This window comes from Rhinoraja longicauda, chromosome 12 (assembly GCF_053455715.1).
Source record: "Rhinoraja longicauda isolate Sanriku21f chromosome 12, sRhiLon1.1, whole genome shotgun sequence".
Taxonomy (NCBI): Eukaryota; Metazoa; Chordata; class Chondrichthyes; order Rajiformes; family Arhynchobatidae; genus Rhinoraja; species Rhinoraja longicauda.
The window spans coordinates 29,224,154-29,241,913 of NC_135964.1; the positions used below are offsets into that span (position 1 = coordinate 29,224,154).

Here is a 17,760-nt window from a genome sequence, read left to right on the forward strand (position 1 = left end):
TACTATGCATTAGGCTTGGTCTGCTGAGTTTGGACAGGCTTTGAATTTAGGAGCACGATAGATGATGGGGTTAAGTAATTGATAGGATGTTATTTAGTTGATTGTCTTCATAACCCTTCTTTGTTTCAGGACTATAAGCTTCCGCAGTCGGATTTTACCAATTAATTCAGTGTGGATGGAGGATACAAAACTCAAGAGCTTGGACATCTGCCACCCACAGGTATGCGATACAATGCATGATGCATTCTTTATAGGACATTGAAACACATTTCATGGTACATGTGTAGGAAAAAAAACTGCAGATGCTGGTTTAAATCGAAGGTAGACACAAAAAGCTGGAGTAACTCAGCGGGCCAGGCAGCATCTCGGGAGGGAAGGAATGGGTGACGTTTCAGGTCAAGACCCTTCTTCAGACTGACCTCATAGTACAACATGTTACATCAAGTGCTGAAATGGTCATGGCAGAGGAATAAATATCATTTTTCTTGCATATCTTTTGTATTGGCCTCAAAAAAATCATTACCACTTAAGTTTAATAATGCAGTTAACCATTGCATTTTGTGTACATAGGCAGTGAGCAAGAGGGCATTATCATTAAACTTTCAGGCATAGGGAAATGGACACCACCCAAAAGGATTCTCTGATAAACATCATGAAGCAAAGTCAATTTTCCTTATCATTGTCAGTGCGTTTTCTATTGATTTATAGGTCCAATCAAACTCTCGATTGAACTTTTCTTGCATAGAACATAGATCAGTACAGCACAAGAATAGGCTCTTTAGCCCACAATGTCTGCCGAACATGATGCCATCTCTTACCTACCTGCACATAATCCATATCCCTCCATTCCCGCATTTGCATGTGCCTATCCAAAAGTCTCTTCTAAGCCACTATCATCTCTGCGTTAACCGCCAGCATGTTCCAGGCATTCACCACCCACTCTCCTTTAAACTTTGCCCTTCTCACCTAATAGCTATGCCCTCTAGTATTTGATTTTTCCATCCTGGGAAAAAGGTTTTGACTGTCTACCTTTTCTATGTCTCGCATAATTTTATATACTTCTATCAGGTCTCCCTGCAACCTCCGGCATTCTAGGAAGCATAATCCATATCTGTCCAACCTCTCCCTGTAGTTAATAGGGGGATTGCACGGTAGGTCATAAGATCAAAGGGCTTGACGCACGGAGTCGCTCAAGCCTTCTGGAGTGCAAGGCAGCTTCTGCCATACACTCGTATCACACGCAACACGTACGTCCCGCTGAGTTACTCCAGCATTTTGTCTACCTTCGATTTAAACCAGCATCTGCACCTCTTTCCTACACATTTTGTCCGTTGCACTGCAAAATCTCCTCAAGGTATGTCTACTTTGAAGAAGTTCTCCTCTCTCCGATGAGAGTTCAGCAACATCCTCTCTCACTGCTCCCCTGTGATTCCGCTGTATTATTTTGTCAGGCCAAACCCTTGGCCATTCTTTTCTCCTTAACTTCATCCAGCCTGGCAACACTCCCTTTCTCCATTGTCTTCCAATTCCAGCATTTAAGTGAGCTGATTTAAATCCCACCGACACTGGTATCCATAACCATTAAGGCTTTGCAGGAATATCTTTTGAAATGTAACCAGAGCCACTGCAATTGGTCTCCTGTGTACCAAAGCAAGAAAAAGTAACTATAAAATATAAGTAAGCTCTTTTTCATTAATCCCTAAGGAAAGACAAAATGTGCTGGAGTAACTCAGCAGGTCAGGCAGCAACCCGGGAGAACATGGACAGGTGATATTCTGAGTTTGGACCCATCTTCAGATCAGTCTGAAGAAGAGTTCCAACCTGAAACGTTGTCTATCCACGTTCTTCAGGGATGCTACCTGACCTGCTGAATTATTCTGGCATACGTGTCTTTCTCTGGTATAAACCACCATCTGCAGTTCCTTGTTATTACAAGCCCCAAGGAACAGTGATTTATGAGTTCTGCAGCTGGTGTCTGGCTTATCATCCGTCATTAAAAGAGCATCTTAAACTTAAATATCATCTTCACCATAGAAAGAGGTCCCAAAGAACGCTACGACAAATGGCACAAAATAACACAAGGACAAATTAGTCCACCCAATCAATGAGTAAGGGTAGGGAGAATGTAGGAAAGAAGTTGCTGGGGGTTATGGAGAAAATACCAGAGCTTAGAGCCAGAGCTCAGAATCAGAGCAGAGTGAACCATATTCCAAAGTCATTTCCAGACAGGTGGAAACAAAATTGAAAAATCGAATTAAAAAAGGTCTGCTTCACAAGGAGAGAAATATTGAGGAATATTTTCAGCTATGAGATGAATTATTTACTTTGATACAAAGAATTAAAACAAAAACAGATTTATTTAGAAAAATGATAACATTCTGCTAAATATTACTGTAAAGAGTTACAACAGTGCTGATGCATAAAACATAGAAAATTAAAATGCTGTATGTCAAACGGTGTTTTGGCCTTTATTTCCGAAAGGAAAAAGAAGAAAAAAAGAATTTGAAACAAAAAATAAAGAATAGTGAGAACATTCAGCAGTCAAGTAGTATTTCATAGAGGAATATAGCACCAAACAGGCCCTTTGGCCCATCATGTCCTGCCGATCATCAACAACCTAGCTATATTAATCTCATCTACAGTACTTTATTTATAGTATTTTATGCCTTGGCAATTCAAATGTTAATCCAGCCCAGTCTAATGTCTCTCTGACAATGACCAACATTGTATTCTCCATGGGGATCAGAAACCTGCAGAAAAGTCTCTCCCATTTTCATTAGTTCTTGCTACCTCTACTTGCAGAAACTTGTCTTCCACAAGAATGAGGAAGTGTTGTTGATTATACTGGTGTGGTGGGTTCAACAGGAAGTGTATGCATGTTGTGGTATGTAGTGTGAGGTTTGCAACTGTACTAAGTTTATTGAAATGAAGTTAAGCAACCTGATGTGATTAAGCATTGTAATTATGTGGTGCCATTCAAAAGAATTTTGGTTGAGACTAAGATGTTGCAAGTTTAGTGGTGATTTTGGCTTCAGAGTCTCTGGCAGAATTCTGGAAAAAAACTGCGATAATTCAAAGGTTGCTTGGACCGAAGACGGTCCTGCTGTCCTGGCAGCCATAGTAAGTGCTTGCCTCCAGTACACCGCTTGTACTCCAGAAGGCATTGCGTGGCAACAGTACGGGAAAGGGGTTGTGACCTCGCCTGCCATGCAAGGCCCCGATAGCCCCTAATCCAGGCATAGTTCTGATAAATTTCCATTGCACCCTTTCCAAAGCTGCGACATTCTTCCAGTAATGGGGCATCATGTTTGGCACAAAGGGCCCTTTCCTGGGCTGTACTATTATCTTATATATATATAAATCCCCAAGACCTGATGGAATTTATCGCATGTTATTGAGAAGTAATAGAGCTGAGGCAGGACAATGGTGAGTGCGGTGGTCCTAAAATTACCACGCTATCGTGTGTAATATATATATATTGTTTGGCCCGTTGTGCGTGCGTTTCTTGTGCACTTTTTTTCTTCCATTTGTGTGTGGGGTTTTCACCCACACACGATAGCGTGGTAATTTTAGGACCACCGCACTCACCATTGTCCTGCGGACACTTTCATCCAAGTTTCATTCAAATTGGTCTTATATTTTTAAAGTTAGAGAGATTTTAAAGTTAAAAAATTACCGTATTAAACCGATTGCTTGCCATGTTCAGCGTGTGACGTCACAATGGGACCCACCCGAGTGACGGCCAATGAGGGATGCGCAATTGGGTCCGTTCATCTAATACTTACGGGGAGTGGGGATGGGTTGGGGGTGAGGGGGAAGGGAGTGGGGATGGGAGGAGTGGGAGGGGAGAGGAGTGGGGAAGGGGGGAGTGGGAGGGGGAGAGGAGTGGGGAAAGGGGGAGTGAGAGGGGGAGAAGAGTGGGGATGGGGGAGTGGGAGGGGGGGGAGTGGGGATGGGGGAGTGGGAGGGGGAGTGGGAGGGGGAGAGGAGTGGGGATGGGGGAGTGGGAGGGGGAGAGGAGTGGGGATGGGGGGAGTGAGAGGGGAGAGGAGTGGGGATGGGGAGAGGAGGGGGAGGGGGAGTGGGTGGGGGGGAGTGGGTAGGGAAGGGAGGGGGGATCGAGTGAGTGAGTGGGGGAGGGTGCTAGACCAATGCAGGAGAGGCTTTGGGTCCACGGCTCGCTCTGGCTGCAGCGCTGGCGGCATGGGGCTAATGTGAGTGGCTCCCTCTTCCCGCCCACGACCCCGGGGGACACTCCCCATCCAGCAACGGGCTTCGTCAGTTGGAGAGTGTTGCCAGGCCCGCAGGATCGTCAGTTGAGGGAGGGTTGCCACAGGAGAGGCCCGCAGGAGACATTTGGACCCAACGGGTCCACCTCAGTCTAGTATTAAATAAAGGAACAACATTAGCTATTCTCCAGTCTTTCGGGTTCTCGTCTGGTACGAGAGAAGATGCAGAGATCTTCATCAAGGGTCCTGCAATCTCCTACAGTCATAAAGTGTATGCTGACCCATCCACACTAGCTCCACCTGTCTGTGTTTGGCCCAAATCTATCTATATCATATCAATGTTCCTGTCCAAATGTTTTTTTATATATTGTGATAGTATCTGCCTCAACTACCATCAACTACCATCTCTGGCAGGTCGTTTCGTATACCCACCACATTTGTGTTATTAAAAAAAAGTTGCCCCTCGGGTTCCTATCAAATCTTTCCCCCATTCACCTTAAACCCATGTCCTCTACTCTGGCCAAAAGACTGTGTATTTACCCAATCTATTCCTCTCGTGATATTATGCACCTCAATCAGATCACCCTCACCCTCCTGCGCTCCAAGGAATAAAGTCCTAGCCTGCTCAACCTCTGCCTATAGCACAGGCCCTCAAATCCTGGCAGCATCCTCATCAATCTTCTCTGCACCCTTTCCAGCTCAACATCTTTCTTGTACCTGTTTTGAAGGTGGATAGCCACAGGGGTCAGCTGCTTTCCCTGTCTATTTCCCTTCCTGGTGGTCACCCACCTAATCTCTTTCTGGATCTTGGGCATGATCACCTCCCTCTACCTTATCCAAGAACTCTCATTCTTCCAGACGGTCCTGAGATATTCCAGCTGCAGCTTCAATTTCCCAGCATTGTCTTTAAGGAGCTGCACCTGGACACAACTCCCACAGGGAGAGTCATCAGGGGTACCAGCAGTTTCCCTGACTTTTCCAAATTCTGCAGGAGAAGCTCTGCACCAACTTGCCTGCCATCACCACTGCACTAAACAAAGAAGGACAAAATAAATCACAGCATTTCCTTATGTTCCTATCTGCCTCCGTATTAGCTTCCTTGCCAAAGGCTCCTGAGCCAAAGACACCCACTTGCCCTCCACACAGCTGCTCTGCTGCACCTTGCCTTTTTATTAGCTGCTCAATTAGCCAATTTGGATGCTCCAACCAATCCGCTGTTACCTTTAAATTGTCCCGGCTCTCAAATTTGCTGGTGGGTTCCAGTTCCTCCACTGAACTTTCAAAAATTCTCCTGCACTCTTCCAATACTGAAACAAAATGTCAGCTCTGCTTACCTTTTAAACTCTCCTCCTCGTGTCCCATCTCTCTAGTCAGCTGGCTTTAGCTAACTTGCCTCAGCTCTATTACTTCTCAATAACATGCGATAAATTCCATCAGGTCTTGGGGATTTATTCACCTTAATGCTCTTCAAGAACTCCAACAACAACTTAATCTCTAATTGCGCTTGCATATTAGTATACTCCACATAGATTTTGCTGTCCTTCATGTCGTCCTTGGTGAAAGCAAATGCAAAGTTTTTGCTTAGTAGCTTGCCTACATCCCCAGCCTTCAAGCAATAAATTTCTTCCTTTATCCTTGGGCAGTTCTACCTTCTCCCTGATTATCCTCTTGCTTCTAATGTAGATATAAAAAGCCTTGGGATTTTCTTTAATCCGACATGGATTCTTTCATGGCCCCTTTTGACCCTTCCAATTGCCCGCTTGAGTTCTTGCCTCCTTTCTTTATATTCCACTGGCCCTGGCTGGTTCCATCCTCTTAAACCTTGCATGGGCTTCTTCAAATTTACAACCTCTTTGGTCACCCAAGGTTCCCTTACTTTGTCATTTACTATATATCCCTCCTCCTTACTTGACCTTTAAATGATTCATATGTGTCAAATGTGAACACCCAATAACAATTGTTACCAGTGTATCCTCCCGAATGGCCTAATAAGTTGTACCTTGACTTACTCCAATTTAGTACCAACCTGCAAGTTCCAGCCTTCTCCCTATTCAAAACAATCTTAAGACTTATGGAGTTGTGATCACTATCCTGAAAATGCTCTTCCACTGAAACACCGGTCACCTGGCCAGGCTCATTTCCCAACATAAGGTACAGAATGTCCCCTTCTTGTCTTGGCCTATCCACAAATATTTTCAAGAAGCCCTTTGAATATGCCTCACAAATTCTGTCCCAGCAAGTCCCAGTCAAGATTGGGAAAGTTAAAGTCACCTACTAAGATAATCCTGTTGCTTTGGCATCTTTCAGTAATCTGTTATATCTGTTCCTCTATCTCCTGCTTGCTTTTGGGGGACCTATAATAAAATTCTATTAGAGTACTTGCACCTTTCTTATTTCTATGCTCCACCCATATCGCCTCAGTGGTTGAACCCTTCAGTATATCCTCTGAGCGCTGCCATGTTATTCTCCCTGATTAGTCGCGCAAATCTTTCACCTCTTTTGCCTCCCTCTCAACCACTTGAACATTGGCTGCCAGTATAATGTCTCCATGAGGAAGTATCTGAGACAGTTTTGCATCTATGTAGAACTTACACTTATACGGGATTATTGTAAAAAATCCTTGGATATAGAATAATCTATCAACCTTGACTGAATTTAACAATAACCATTTTAGTGGCATGAAAAAAAAAGGCATTGGTTTAAGGTGAGAGGAAAGAGTTTTAACTGAGATTTGAGATGGGTTTTTTTAATAGAGTGATTGATACCTAAAACTCACTGCCAGAAGAGGTGGTCAGATCAGGTACAATTGTTTAAGAGATATCTGGACATACTTCAATAGCAAGGTATGAGATTAGTGTAGATGGGCAAAAAGGTCAGTACAGACATGATAAGCCAAAGGGCCTGTATCTATGCTGCACAACTCTGAATTCTATCCCCACACTGGATCTATTCTATCGCACACTCATCCATCCACGACTCCTCTGTCTCCAACTTAAGCAATTTGTCTCTGGGCCTCAAATCTCCAATATGTTAAAGGGCCTCGCAGCCATCTTTTTCACTCATTACGATCCTTCACTCATGTTTCTGATTCTCTCCGTCTCTGGAGTTCCTTGAGATTTTTCTCAGCCTGTGCTCTCAGCTTGCATCTTTTGTTTTCTGGAGTCCTCGGTCCTACCTCCTAATTACTCCTAATTATTTTGGCTCTGCTCCCACCAAAGTGTTCTCTGCCCCTCTGACTGGTTCTCTCCCTTCTACCTCATGTTTTCATTACTCCTTTCAAAATGCACAGCTTTGTTCACTCTGCCACTGCCACCTTACTTTCTCACTCAAAATTCCTGGAATGTTGGCTCACAGATCCATGCGTATCTTATCATTTTACGTTGCTCCTGGATTGATAGTTCTGTTACTTGGTTCAATCTAGCATTGTTTCTGTGTTAAATGTGCTATACGAAATATATTGTTGTTTAACAGAGAGAGAGTTTATTGTCATATGTCCTGAAATGGAACATTGAAATTCTTAGGTAGACACAAAATGCTGGAGTAACTCAGCGGGTCAGGCAGCATCTCTGGAGAGAAGGAATGGATGATGTTTCGGGTCAAGACCCTTCTTCAGACTGATTGAAATTCTTACTTGCAGCAACACAACAGGCATGTAAACATAGTACTCAGTAAACACCAGAATAAACAACAGAATGTTCCAAAATAATAGTTCAAAAACAAAAACAACGCCCCAAGTCCTAAGAGCAATTAAGGCAGTTTGGAGTTTAGTCAGAGTTTGTTGAGTTCAATAGCCTGATGGTTGTTGGGAGGCTGTTTCTGAACCTGGACTTTACAGTTCTCAGATTCCTATACCTTCTTCCCGATGGAATAACATGAGAGCATGGTCAGGATGGTGTGGGTCCTTGATGATGCTGGCTGCCTTTTTCAGGCAGCGCATCCTGTAGATCAATAGTGGGGAGGTTTGTACCTGTGAAGGACTGGACAGTGTTCACCATTTTTTGTAATCTCCTTTGTCCCTGAGCGTTTGAATTGCCGAACCAAGCCTTGATGCAACCAATCAATATGCTCTCTACTGTACATCTGCAGAGGTTCAAGAGAGTATTCGTCCACATACACAATTGATACATGGATATATTTTTCCCTCTGCGCACTGCATTTAAAGACCGAGCTATGCTCCATCCTCCAGATGGAGGTGCCTTATTTGGCCAAATGTACAAACTTAAAAAATCAGCTTCACATGCTACTGGTTAAGCTGAAAAGCCACAAAATAAGATGATGTTATAAATTGAGTCTAAAATGTGAAAGCATTTTTGGATCTACAATGGAAACAAAGGGGTTCCCAAAGCATCTTATTTATCTATTCAATAATTATGTAATACAATGTGAGGCCATAGCTATGCCATATGATGTGTCACGTAAAAGAAAGGTTACTCATTTCATAGTTGCCTCCTGAACAATGATAAGTTAAGCGATGATGCTTCTATTTTTGGGTTTGCACGATCACAACTATTGTTTTTCATTGTGAACTATATTGTAAAGTATATGTTCAAATATAAGTAACGGTGTAACAATGGTATGCATTAATGTACCTCCCTTGCTTTTGATTCTCTAGGAATAAAATGAAACTATCTTTGGGAGAAATTTCTAAGTGCTTTAACTGGAGTTGTCATTTTCAACGTCTAAGTAATTTCTTGAGCATCGCCATAAATCTCCTATTTGGTATTTGTTTATTAGTGTCAAAAACTTTAGGTATAGTGTGAGGCTTGTATAGTATGATTTGCATATTATCCAGGCAAATCCTACTATACATACATCGGGTAGTACAAAAAAAGAAAATAAACAGTGCAGAATATTGTATTACAGTTACAGAGAAAGTGCAGATAAAAAAAGTGCAAAGGCCTCAACGATGTAGAATGGAAAATTGGGAAATGGGAACCAATTATTTATAATAAGTTAGTTCTGTTTCTATTGTTGATGTACCTGTTCCTTTGCCATAATAGTTAAGAAGCACTACTTTGTCTTATTGTTTAAATGAATAAAATTTATTTAATGACTTAATTAATAGAAATTCTTGTTATTCTCTTAAGGTGTTGAGGTGTTCTCATTTCTATTGAAGTATTATTGAATATATGTTATACCTTGTGGGTAAAGATATATATTTTTTTAAACCAGGAGCGTAATATTTTCAACAAAATCTTTGGAGGATTTCTGATGAGGAAAGCTTTTGAATTAGCATGGGCAACTGCTTGTGTCTATGGGTAAGAACCTTATTTCCCTGATACAGTAAATGCAAACAATTGTACTAAATAGTCTTCTGCAGCTGGGCTTTATGCTTGTACATTGGTTTCCCCTATCCCAGTGTATTACTGATGCTGCTGCTTATTTATATCTGTTTTTATCTGACTTATTTTACCTTCTTTCTCCAGATAATTAAATGAACAGTTATAGTGCATCACAGATCTGCTCACTTCGACATAGGTATCCAGTATCAGTAGCTTTACAAGGTCTAACCTCAGGCAATGTTGTGGGCTGCACTCTCTCCCTACAAACTGACATTTCAAAAGGCCTTTTAAATGGAATTCTCGACACTGGAGGGTTATGGAGGCTAAATCATTGGAAGTATTTCAAAGAAAGTAGATACATTTTTTAAAGATGTGGGAAATTGAGAGGTTTGGGGAAGTGGCACAGAAGGGATGAGGCTTGAAGCAGATCAGCCATGACCGTAATGAATGATGGGGCATCTTGAGGGCCTGAGTAGCAGCCTCCTGCTTTCTTGTGAAGCAGTAAATGGTGAGAGCGTGAGGCTGTGAGGATAACCTCTTGGTGTGCAATGCTTCAGGTATCTTGGCTCTGCTTCTGTGCTTCTCTCAACAGCTTATTCAGAGAAGCTTTGGGGAGACTAGGAAGTGTTTCCTCTTGCACTGAAAAAAGCAACGCAAGAAAAAGGGAGAATTTACCTTGTGTGACTTAAGAAATGTTATATATCCTTGGTGGTGTATTTGGTTTTACATTTTAATTTTCGCAAATTCTTATTTTTAGGGGTTCAAAGCCTTATGCAGTTGCTGTAGATGATATTCTTTTTCAAAAGCCAGTTGAGATTGGGGACCTGCTGTACCTTTCAGCACAGGTAATATATGCCCTTACAGTTTGAAATGTCAATTTTGATTAGTCATGCTTTGCTGACTTCGAGGTAGTTTAGCACTGAATATTTTATCTCACTAAATGCCCTCTGCCTCCCCATCTGCTCCTTAACTATCTGTTCTGCACCACAAAGTCAACTAAACATTCAGTATAATAACTATGTGATATTCCTTTTTTAGTAAAGCAGTATTTCATCTTGATACAAGGAACTGACAAAAATGACACAATGATGGACCAACTCAGTGGGCCAGGTAGTATCTCTGGAGAAAATTGATAGGCAACATTTCAAGTCGGGACTCTTCTTCAGATTGATTGTAGTAGGTGGAAGAAAGCTGAGAGGTGGGGGCAGGACAGAGCTTGGCAAGTGATAAGTAGATACAGATAAGAGGGGTTTTGATTGGCATATGCTCAGACAAAGGTCAGAGATGAAAAAAGGCAAAAAGATAAATGGGAGAAAAGCATGAAGTGTGAAGCCAGAGGAGCGAACTAGCTCTGAGCTTTATCTCATTTTGAATGTGGTGGGTGGTGAGGTAAGGTAAGGAACTGAAGAACTTTATCCTTGTTCTTTCCGGTGGAGGCAAGAGCTGAACTGCAGGATACAATGAAGATGTGGCTGAGGTATCTATCTACAACAGCAGGGAGAGCCACATTTACTTAAGAGGCGATTGCGGATGTCATAGAGTGGAAAACCTAATCTTGGGAGCAGTTGCGGCAGAGACAGAGAAATTGAGAATAGGGGATGGCGTGTTTGCAAGAGGCAAGGTGGGAGGAGATGTGGTCCTGATAACTGGGAGTTGGGGGGTTTGTGGTAGATGTCAGTCCTCCTCCTGTGATGAAGACTGAGAGATTGAGAAAGGGGAGAGAGGTCAATTTAGTCCAAGTGAATTTAAGAGTAGATGGGGTCCCCACACGCTCTTCAACACCAATAACTTCCAATTCCTCGATCTCCCATTGGCTCATCTTTACCTTGGACATCCAGTCTGTTTACATCTTCATTTCCCATTAGGAAAGTCTCAAGGTCCTCTAGTTCTTCCTTGAACAGAGTACCAATCTGTTCCCCTCAATTTGTCCTCGTCCTCGGTGGCCGTTTCGCTGAAAATTTGCGCTCAGAAACTCCCGATTGTTAACCATTTTAACTCCCCTTCCCATTCCCATACCGACCTTCCAGCCTGGACTTCTACATTGCGAGAGTGAGGCCACATGCAAACAAGGGAACAATGCCTCCTATTCCTCTTGGGTAACTTACAACCCTATGGTATGAACATTGAATTCTCCAACTATAGGTAACCTCTTTTTCCACGCAACCACCATCCAACTATTCACACCTTATCAATCCTTTAGCGTCATAATTTATAACTCTAAACCTTTTGTCTCACTCCTCCGTATTCATCTCTGGCCTTTGTCTAACTCTCTATCAAAGCTCCCCCTTGCCTGTGTTCAGCTATGACCTGCCTTGTTTGTCCTGTCCCTCTACTCTTCCAGCTTTCTTCCCTATGAGCGTCCATCCCCCGCAATGTCTAAAGAAGGGTCCAACCCAAAACGTCATCTATCCAGTTCTCCAGAGATGCTGCCTGACCCACTGAGACCGAGTTACTCCAGCATTTTGTGTCTGAACAGCACCTCATATTCTGCTTTGTCAGGTTCCAACCCATAGGCATGAACATTGAATTCTCCAATTTTAGGATTTTAGGTACCTACAAAAAGAAGCCCTCTTCTCCCAACCTTTTTTCTCACCTCTCTTCCTTGTGCCCCACCTTCCCATCTACATCTCTTTCTCCCTTCTTCCACCTATGTTCCATCTTCCGGCTTCACATTGCATGGTTTTTCTCTCTTTATTTTGCACCTTTTATCGTTTCATCTCTGGTGTTTGTCCAACAATCTACAGCGAATTGTGGGAACAGCCCAGACTATATCACAAACCTTTAATTGACTCCATCTATACCTTGCGCTGCCTCGGCAAGGCCAGCAGCATAATCCAGGATGAGTTGCACCCTGGGTATTCCCTCTTCTCCCCACTCCCATCGGGCAGAGGTATGGAAATGTGAAAACTCACGCCTCCAGATTCAGGGACAGTTTCTTCCCAGCTGTTATTAGGCAACTGAACCATCCCACAACTAGAGAGCAGTCCTGAACCACTATCTACCTCATTGGTGACTCTCGGACTATCTTTGATCGGACTTTACTGGCTTTATCTTGCACTAAACGTTATTTCCTTATCATGTATCTAGACTGTAATCGATTGTAATCATGTATTGTCTTTCCGCTGACTGGTTAGCATGCAACAAAAACATTTCGCTGAACCTCGGTACATGTGACAATAAACTGAACTGAACCTATCAATGCTTCCCCCTTCCCTGCATCTACCTACCATTTGCCAGGCTTTGTTATGCTCCATCCCGTGCACTGCATGTAAAATATGTATAAAAGCAGTCATGAAACAACTTCCATTTTATTAGCCCTCATAATTTGAGATGACGGTGATGAGTAGGGTATTAAAAGATGAGCATTAAACATAAAGGCACAGAAGTTAATAGGACACAAGAGTACCTATGAACAAGAGGTGTATGTTATGTTTTGCTAAAGGGCCCAATGTTTGAAAATGTTTTAAGAATGTAAGAAAAGAGCACAATATATCCTGGACTAGTGTACCAAAATTTTCAATCTATTACATCTGTCTCCTCCAAATAATATGCTGGCATCAGAGCTTTCTCACAACAGCCACACATTTCATTGTAGATACTTGGGGAATGCCTGGCATAGAACACAAAGTGCTGGAGTAACTCAGGAGGTCAGGCAGCATCTCGGGGTGAAGTGGGTAGGTGACGTTTCGGTCAGAACTCTTCAGATTGGAGAAGGTGCTCAATCCAAAATGTCTCCTATCCATATTCTCCAGCGATGTTGCCTGATCCACTGAGTTACTCCAGCACTTTGAGTTCTACGCAAGATTTCAGCGTCTACCATTCCTTGTGTCTAATAGGGAAAGCCTTGTTTGATGATGCATCTTGTAGTTCCCTGCTAACTTGGCAAATAGTATTCCTGTTTGTATTACCAGTTCAAATAATCTTGCGACAGGATTGTCATTTTAAAATCAAGTCAATCCCTTCAAAGGTTTAACCATCTGTTTGTAGACTTATTGTGCTGCTGCAAGTAAGGATTTCATTGTTCTGCTTTCAGTATGTGACAATTAAACACTCATGACTAACCTGAGCAGCACTGTTCTCATCACTCTACAGGTTTGTTATACCAAAGGCAAGTACATTCAGGTGAGAGTCCACAGCACGGTTGTGGACCCTGTCACCAAAGAACACAATACCACCAATATCTTCCATTTCACCCTTGCCTCTGAGAAAGTAGTGATGCAAGTTTTCCCGAAGAGCTATGGAGGTAATAAATTTGTCAGGAGTGCTTTTAATTTCAGACATGTTTGGCCTTGAAACCGTTCACATCTGTCACAGTAGTTAAAATGCAATTACTTTAGTGGCAAAATTGATAACAATTACCAGAAGCAATGATTAAGATTTCCCAGTTATTAGTATATTGGTTACATTTTGTGTTTTCAAATCACTGCCCAGATCAACAAAGATTAATGTGTAGCGGGACGAGAAAGAGTCCCGCCAAAAACTAATCGGACATGAGTTGCGTGCACTAGATGTGTTTATTCTCTCCAATAAGCTCCCTACTCCACCCCAGGTCACGGGCGTTGGCCGGCCTTAAATACCAACTCAGGTACCGACCCCGTGGCTAGCACTTCCCACACCGAGATGCCATCCTCTAGCGCTGATGGTTCGTTGTGCCCTTGGGTTGCCACCAGGTGTCACCACATGAACCCCCCCCACAGAACCAGAGGCACCGAACCGAACGGGACGCTGAACGGGCGCTCGGATGTGGTGATACAACTTTGATGTCTGGCACGGGATACACGTCCGTGCCCAGCGAGCGACCTGCTTCCGAAGTCCGTGCCACATAAATCTTGCGGCCCCCATAGCGACCGTGGCCCGGATGGATGGGTGGGCCAGCCCATGGATCACCTCAAAGACGCGACGGCGCCAGGTCGCTGGAACGATAGGCCTTGGCTGACCCGTGGACACGTCACAGAGGATGAAACCCAAGGGTCCTCGAGCACCAAGCCAGAGATCGCTGTGCGGTACGCCAGCATCTCATCGTCCGCCAGCTGGGCCACCACCAAGGCAGAGTAATCTATTCCCTATCGTTCCAGCCAAGGCCTATCGTTAAGCACAGCTGCAATTGTCGGACGGGACGAAGCATCCGCCACGAGGTTGCATTTCCTGGTGATGTGTCGGACGTCCGTTGTATACTCCAAAATAGCCGCCAGCTGGCGCTGCTGACGGGCGGACCAAGGATCCGAAACCTTCGCAAAAGCATACGTGAGGGGCTTGTGGTCCGTGTAGGCTGCGAAGGAACGGCCCTCAAGGAAGTACCGGAAGTGCCGCAGTGCGAGGTGTAATGCGAGCAACTCCCGGTCAAAAGAGCTGTAGCGACTAAAGAAGGCGAGAGGCCGCCAACGGCCGTTAACCGACTGTTCCAACATTCCTGCAGACAGCAGAGTCCGAGGCGTCCACGGTAAGGGCTGTCGGATGCACGAGCATAGTCGCCCGAGTTAAGGCCTCCTTCGCCCCTTCAAAAGCCGCCGGGAGTGCGACAGCGTCCCACTGTATCCCCCGTTGCTTGCCCGTCAGCAACGCAAAGCGGCCGCAAAAGTTAGGCAGCCGCCGGAACGAACCTGTGGTATAATGTTACCATCCCTAAGAACTCCCGGAGGCCGCGGAAACTGGCGGATTGCCTCATCCCTGTCCGGCAGAGGCATCGCTCCGTGCCGTGTCACCCGATGCCTCAGGAAGTTGATGGCCCGAACACCAAATTGGCACTTGCCAGGGTTAATTACGAGGCCATGGTCACTGAGGCGCTGGAAGAGTAGACGCAGGTGGGCGCAGTGTTCCTCTCGCGAGCGACTAGCCACCAGGATGTCGTCCAAGTAGACAAACAGGAAGTCGAGCCCGCGTACCACGGTGTCCATCAGGCGCTGAAAGGCCTGCACGGCGTTCTTGAGGCCGAAGGGCATCCGAAGAAACTCGAACAACCCAAATGAGGTGACGATTGCCGTCTTAGGGACATCCTCCGGTCGCACAGGGATCTGGTGATATACCCGGACTAGGTCGATCTTGGAGAAGAACCTAGCTCCGGCTGAGAAGTCCTGTATGTGGGGGATAGGGTAATGGTCAGCGGTTGTGGCCTCGTTAAGGCGGCGGTAGGCCCCACACGGCCTCCAGCTGCCGGACACCTTCGGCACCATGTGCAGTGGGGAGGCCCATTGGCTGTTGGAGCGTCGAACGATGCCCATGGCCTCCATACTCATAACTCCGCCTTTGCTATAAGGAGCTTGTCAGGAGCGAGCCTGCGGGTGTGGAGCGGTGGGCCCGATGTCAGAATGTGGTGCATGACATCGTGCCTCAGGCAGGCCGAGCTGAACTTGGGGGTGACAATGTCCGGAAACTCAGCCAGTACCTGGGCGTAGAGATTGTCCACCGTCGCTACGGGGTTGCTGACCGGCGCTGTGGGCGCGATAGAGCGCAAAGAGATCTTCTCAAAAGTTGACGCGTGGACGAGACGTTGGCCCCTCAGGTCCACGAGGAGCGACTGTGCCCACAAGAAATCGGCGCAAAGCAGCGGCTGGGCCGTGTCCGTGACGATGAATGGCCAGCTGAAATGGCACGCGCCGAAAATAATAGGAACCGTGCGGACGCCATATGTGTGCGGATTGAACTACCGTTTGCAGCAGTTAACGGGGGGGGGGGGCCCTTTCATCAGCACGAAGGTCATGTCCAGATGGGGGCAATACGCTGACCTCCGCCCCGGTGTCCACCAAGAACCCGAGTCCCGTACGCCGGTCCCATACAGTCGATGGATCCTGCCGGCCACCGCTGTGACTAACGGCGCCCGGCGCTGCCGTTTCCCGGGAACGAACATGGCTGGCGGCATTGGCGGGCTGCTGAACCCCAGCGCTGGTGGTAAAAACACCACATCCTTTTCCTTGGATCTCCTGGGTCCTGCTTAGCCATCCTCCTCTCCTGTGCCACTTGTCTGGTCTGTGGCTCTCCTGGGCGTGGCCCTCTTGTGGGCGTGGTCCTGGGTCGCTAGGCCTGCCAGGGCATGGAATCAATCCGGTCCAGCGATTCCGGGGATTCCAGCGGTTCCAGGTATTCCAGCGCACCCACCTGTTGCTGGTCGGACAGACACAGCGCATCAGCGCGGGCCGCTAGCCGGATGGGATCCTCGAAGCTCCCCCTAGAGCGGCCGGCGGTTGTCTCGCGGCAATTGCTGCAGGTAAGTAAATTCAAAGAGCGGGCAGGGCTGGTGGTCGCCCATGAGCGTGAGCATCTCGCTCATGAGGGCCGAGGGCATGTGGTCGCCGAGACCGCCCATGTTAAGGACCTGACAGGCGCGCTGCATTCGGCTCGGCACGGAGCAGCAGCTTCTCGAGGCCTGTGTATTTATTCGCAGCCGGCGGATTATCCAGGTAAGGAGCGACCCGACCGGCCGTCTGCTGGTCCAGGGCACCTACCACATAGTGATAGCGGGTCTCCTCCACTGTAACGCTGCGGATGTAAAATTGGGATTCGGCCTGTTGAAACCAAACCCCCGGTTGCGAGTTCCAAAATGTAGGTAGCTTCAGCGATACCGCGTTGAGTACGGTCTCATAGGCCTTGTGGCGGCAGAATACATTTTCTTTTCAAACTTCCCCTCCAGGATTACCCTTTCTGGGTGTCGAGGTCACCAATGTAGCGGGACGAGAAGGAGTCCCGCCAAAGACTAATCGTGCACGAGTTGCGTGCACTAGACATGTTTATTCTCTCCAATACAGCTCCCTACCCCACTCCTGATCACGGGCGTTGCCCGGCCTTAAATACCAACTCGGGTACCTACCCCGTGGCTAGCGCCTCCCACACCGAGATGCCGCCCTCTAGCGCCGATGGTTCGTTGTGCCCTTGGGTTGCCACCAGGTGTCACCACAAATGTACATTATAAATTGTGAGATCTCCAGTATATATGAATAATACACGTGGCATGCATATCATTAGTGCTATCCTGCAGAATATGTAATTTAAAAAAGTATTTGCTAAAATGCAGTGGGGCAGGCAACATAATTCATGCGTATAACTGCAGAATGGAGAGTACAGTAAATCCTCGTTATAATGGACCATACAGGGGAGGGGGGAATGATGTCCGGGATTGCCGATTGTCTGTTATTACCGAGTAACGCATTATCATTGTATGTAGTTGAAACAGAACTGCAGATGATTAATACACAAAAGGACACAGTTTTATAACCAAAATCCGTTATAATGGGGTCTGTTAAAACTCGGGTTTATTG

General features: G+C 45.7%; 1 protein-coding gene across 2 annotated transcripts in view; it reads left to right on the top strand.

The window, feature by feature from the left end:
• LOC144598851 (acyl-coenzyme A thioesterase 9, mitochondrial-like) overlaps positions 1-17,760 on the top strand; it is a 53,912-nt gene that overhangs the window by 32,003 nt on the left and 4,149 nt on the right. For both annotated transcript variants that reach the window (XR_013547911.1, XM_078409357.1), the window contains exons 12-15: positions 130-220; positions 9,402-9,487; positions 10,269-10,356; positions 13,604-13,754. Coding sequence is in view for 1 of the 2 variants with exons in the window: in XM_078409357.1 (XP_078265483.1) it covers positions 130-220; positions 9,402-9,487; positions 10,269-10,356; positions 13,604-13,754 (416 nt within the window). In the remaining variant the exon portion in view is untranslated. The remainder of the gene's footprint in view (positions 1-129; positions 221-9,401; positions 9,488-10,268; positions 10,357-13,603; positions 13,755-17,760) is intronic.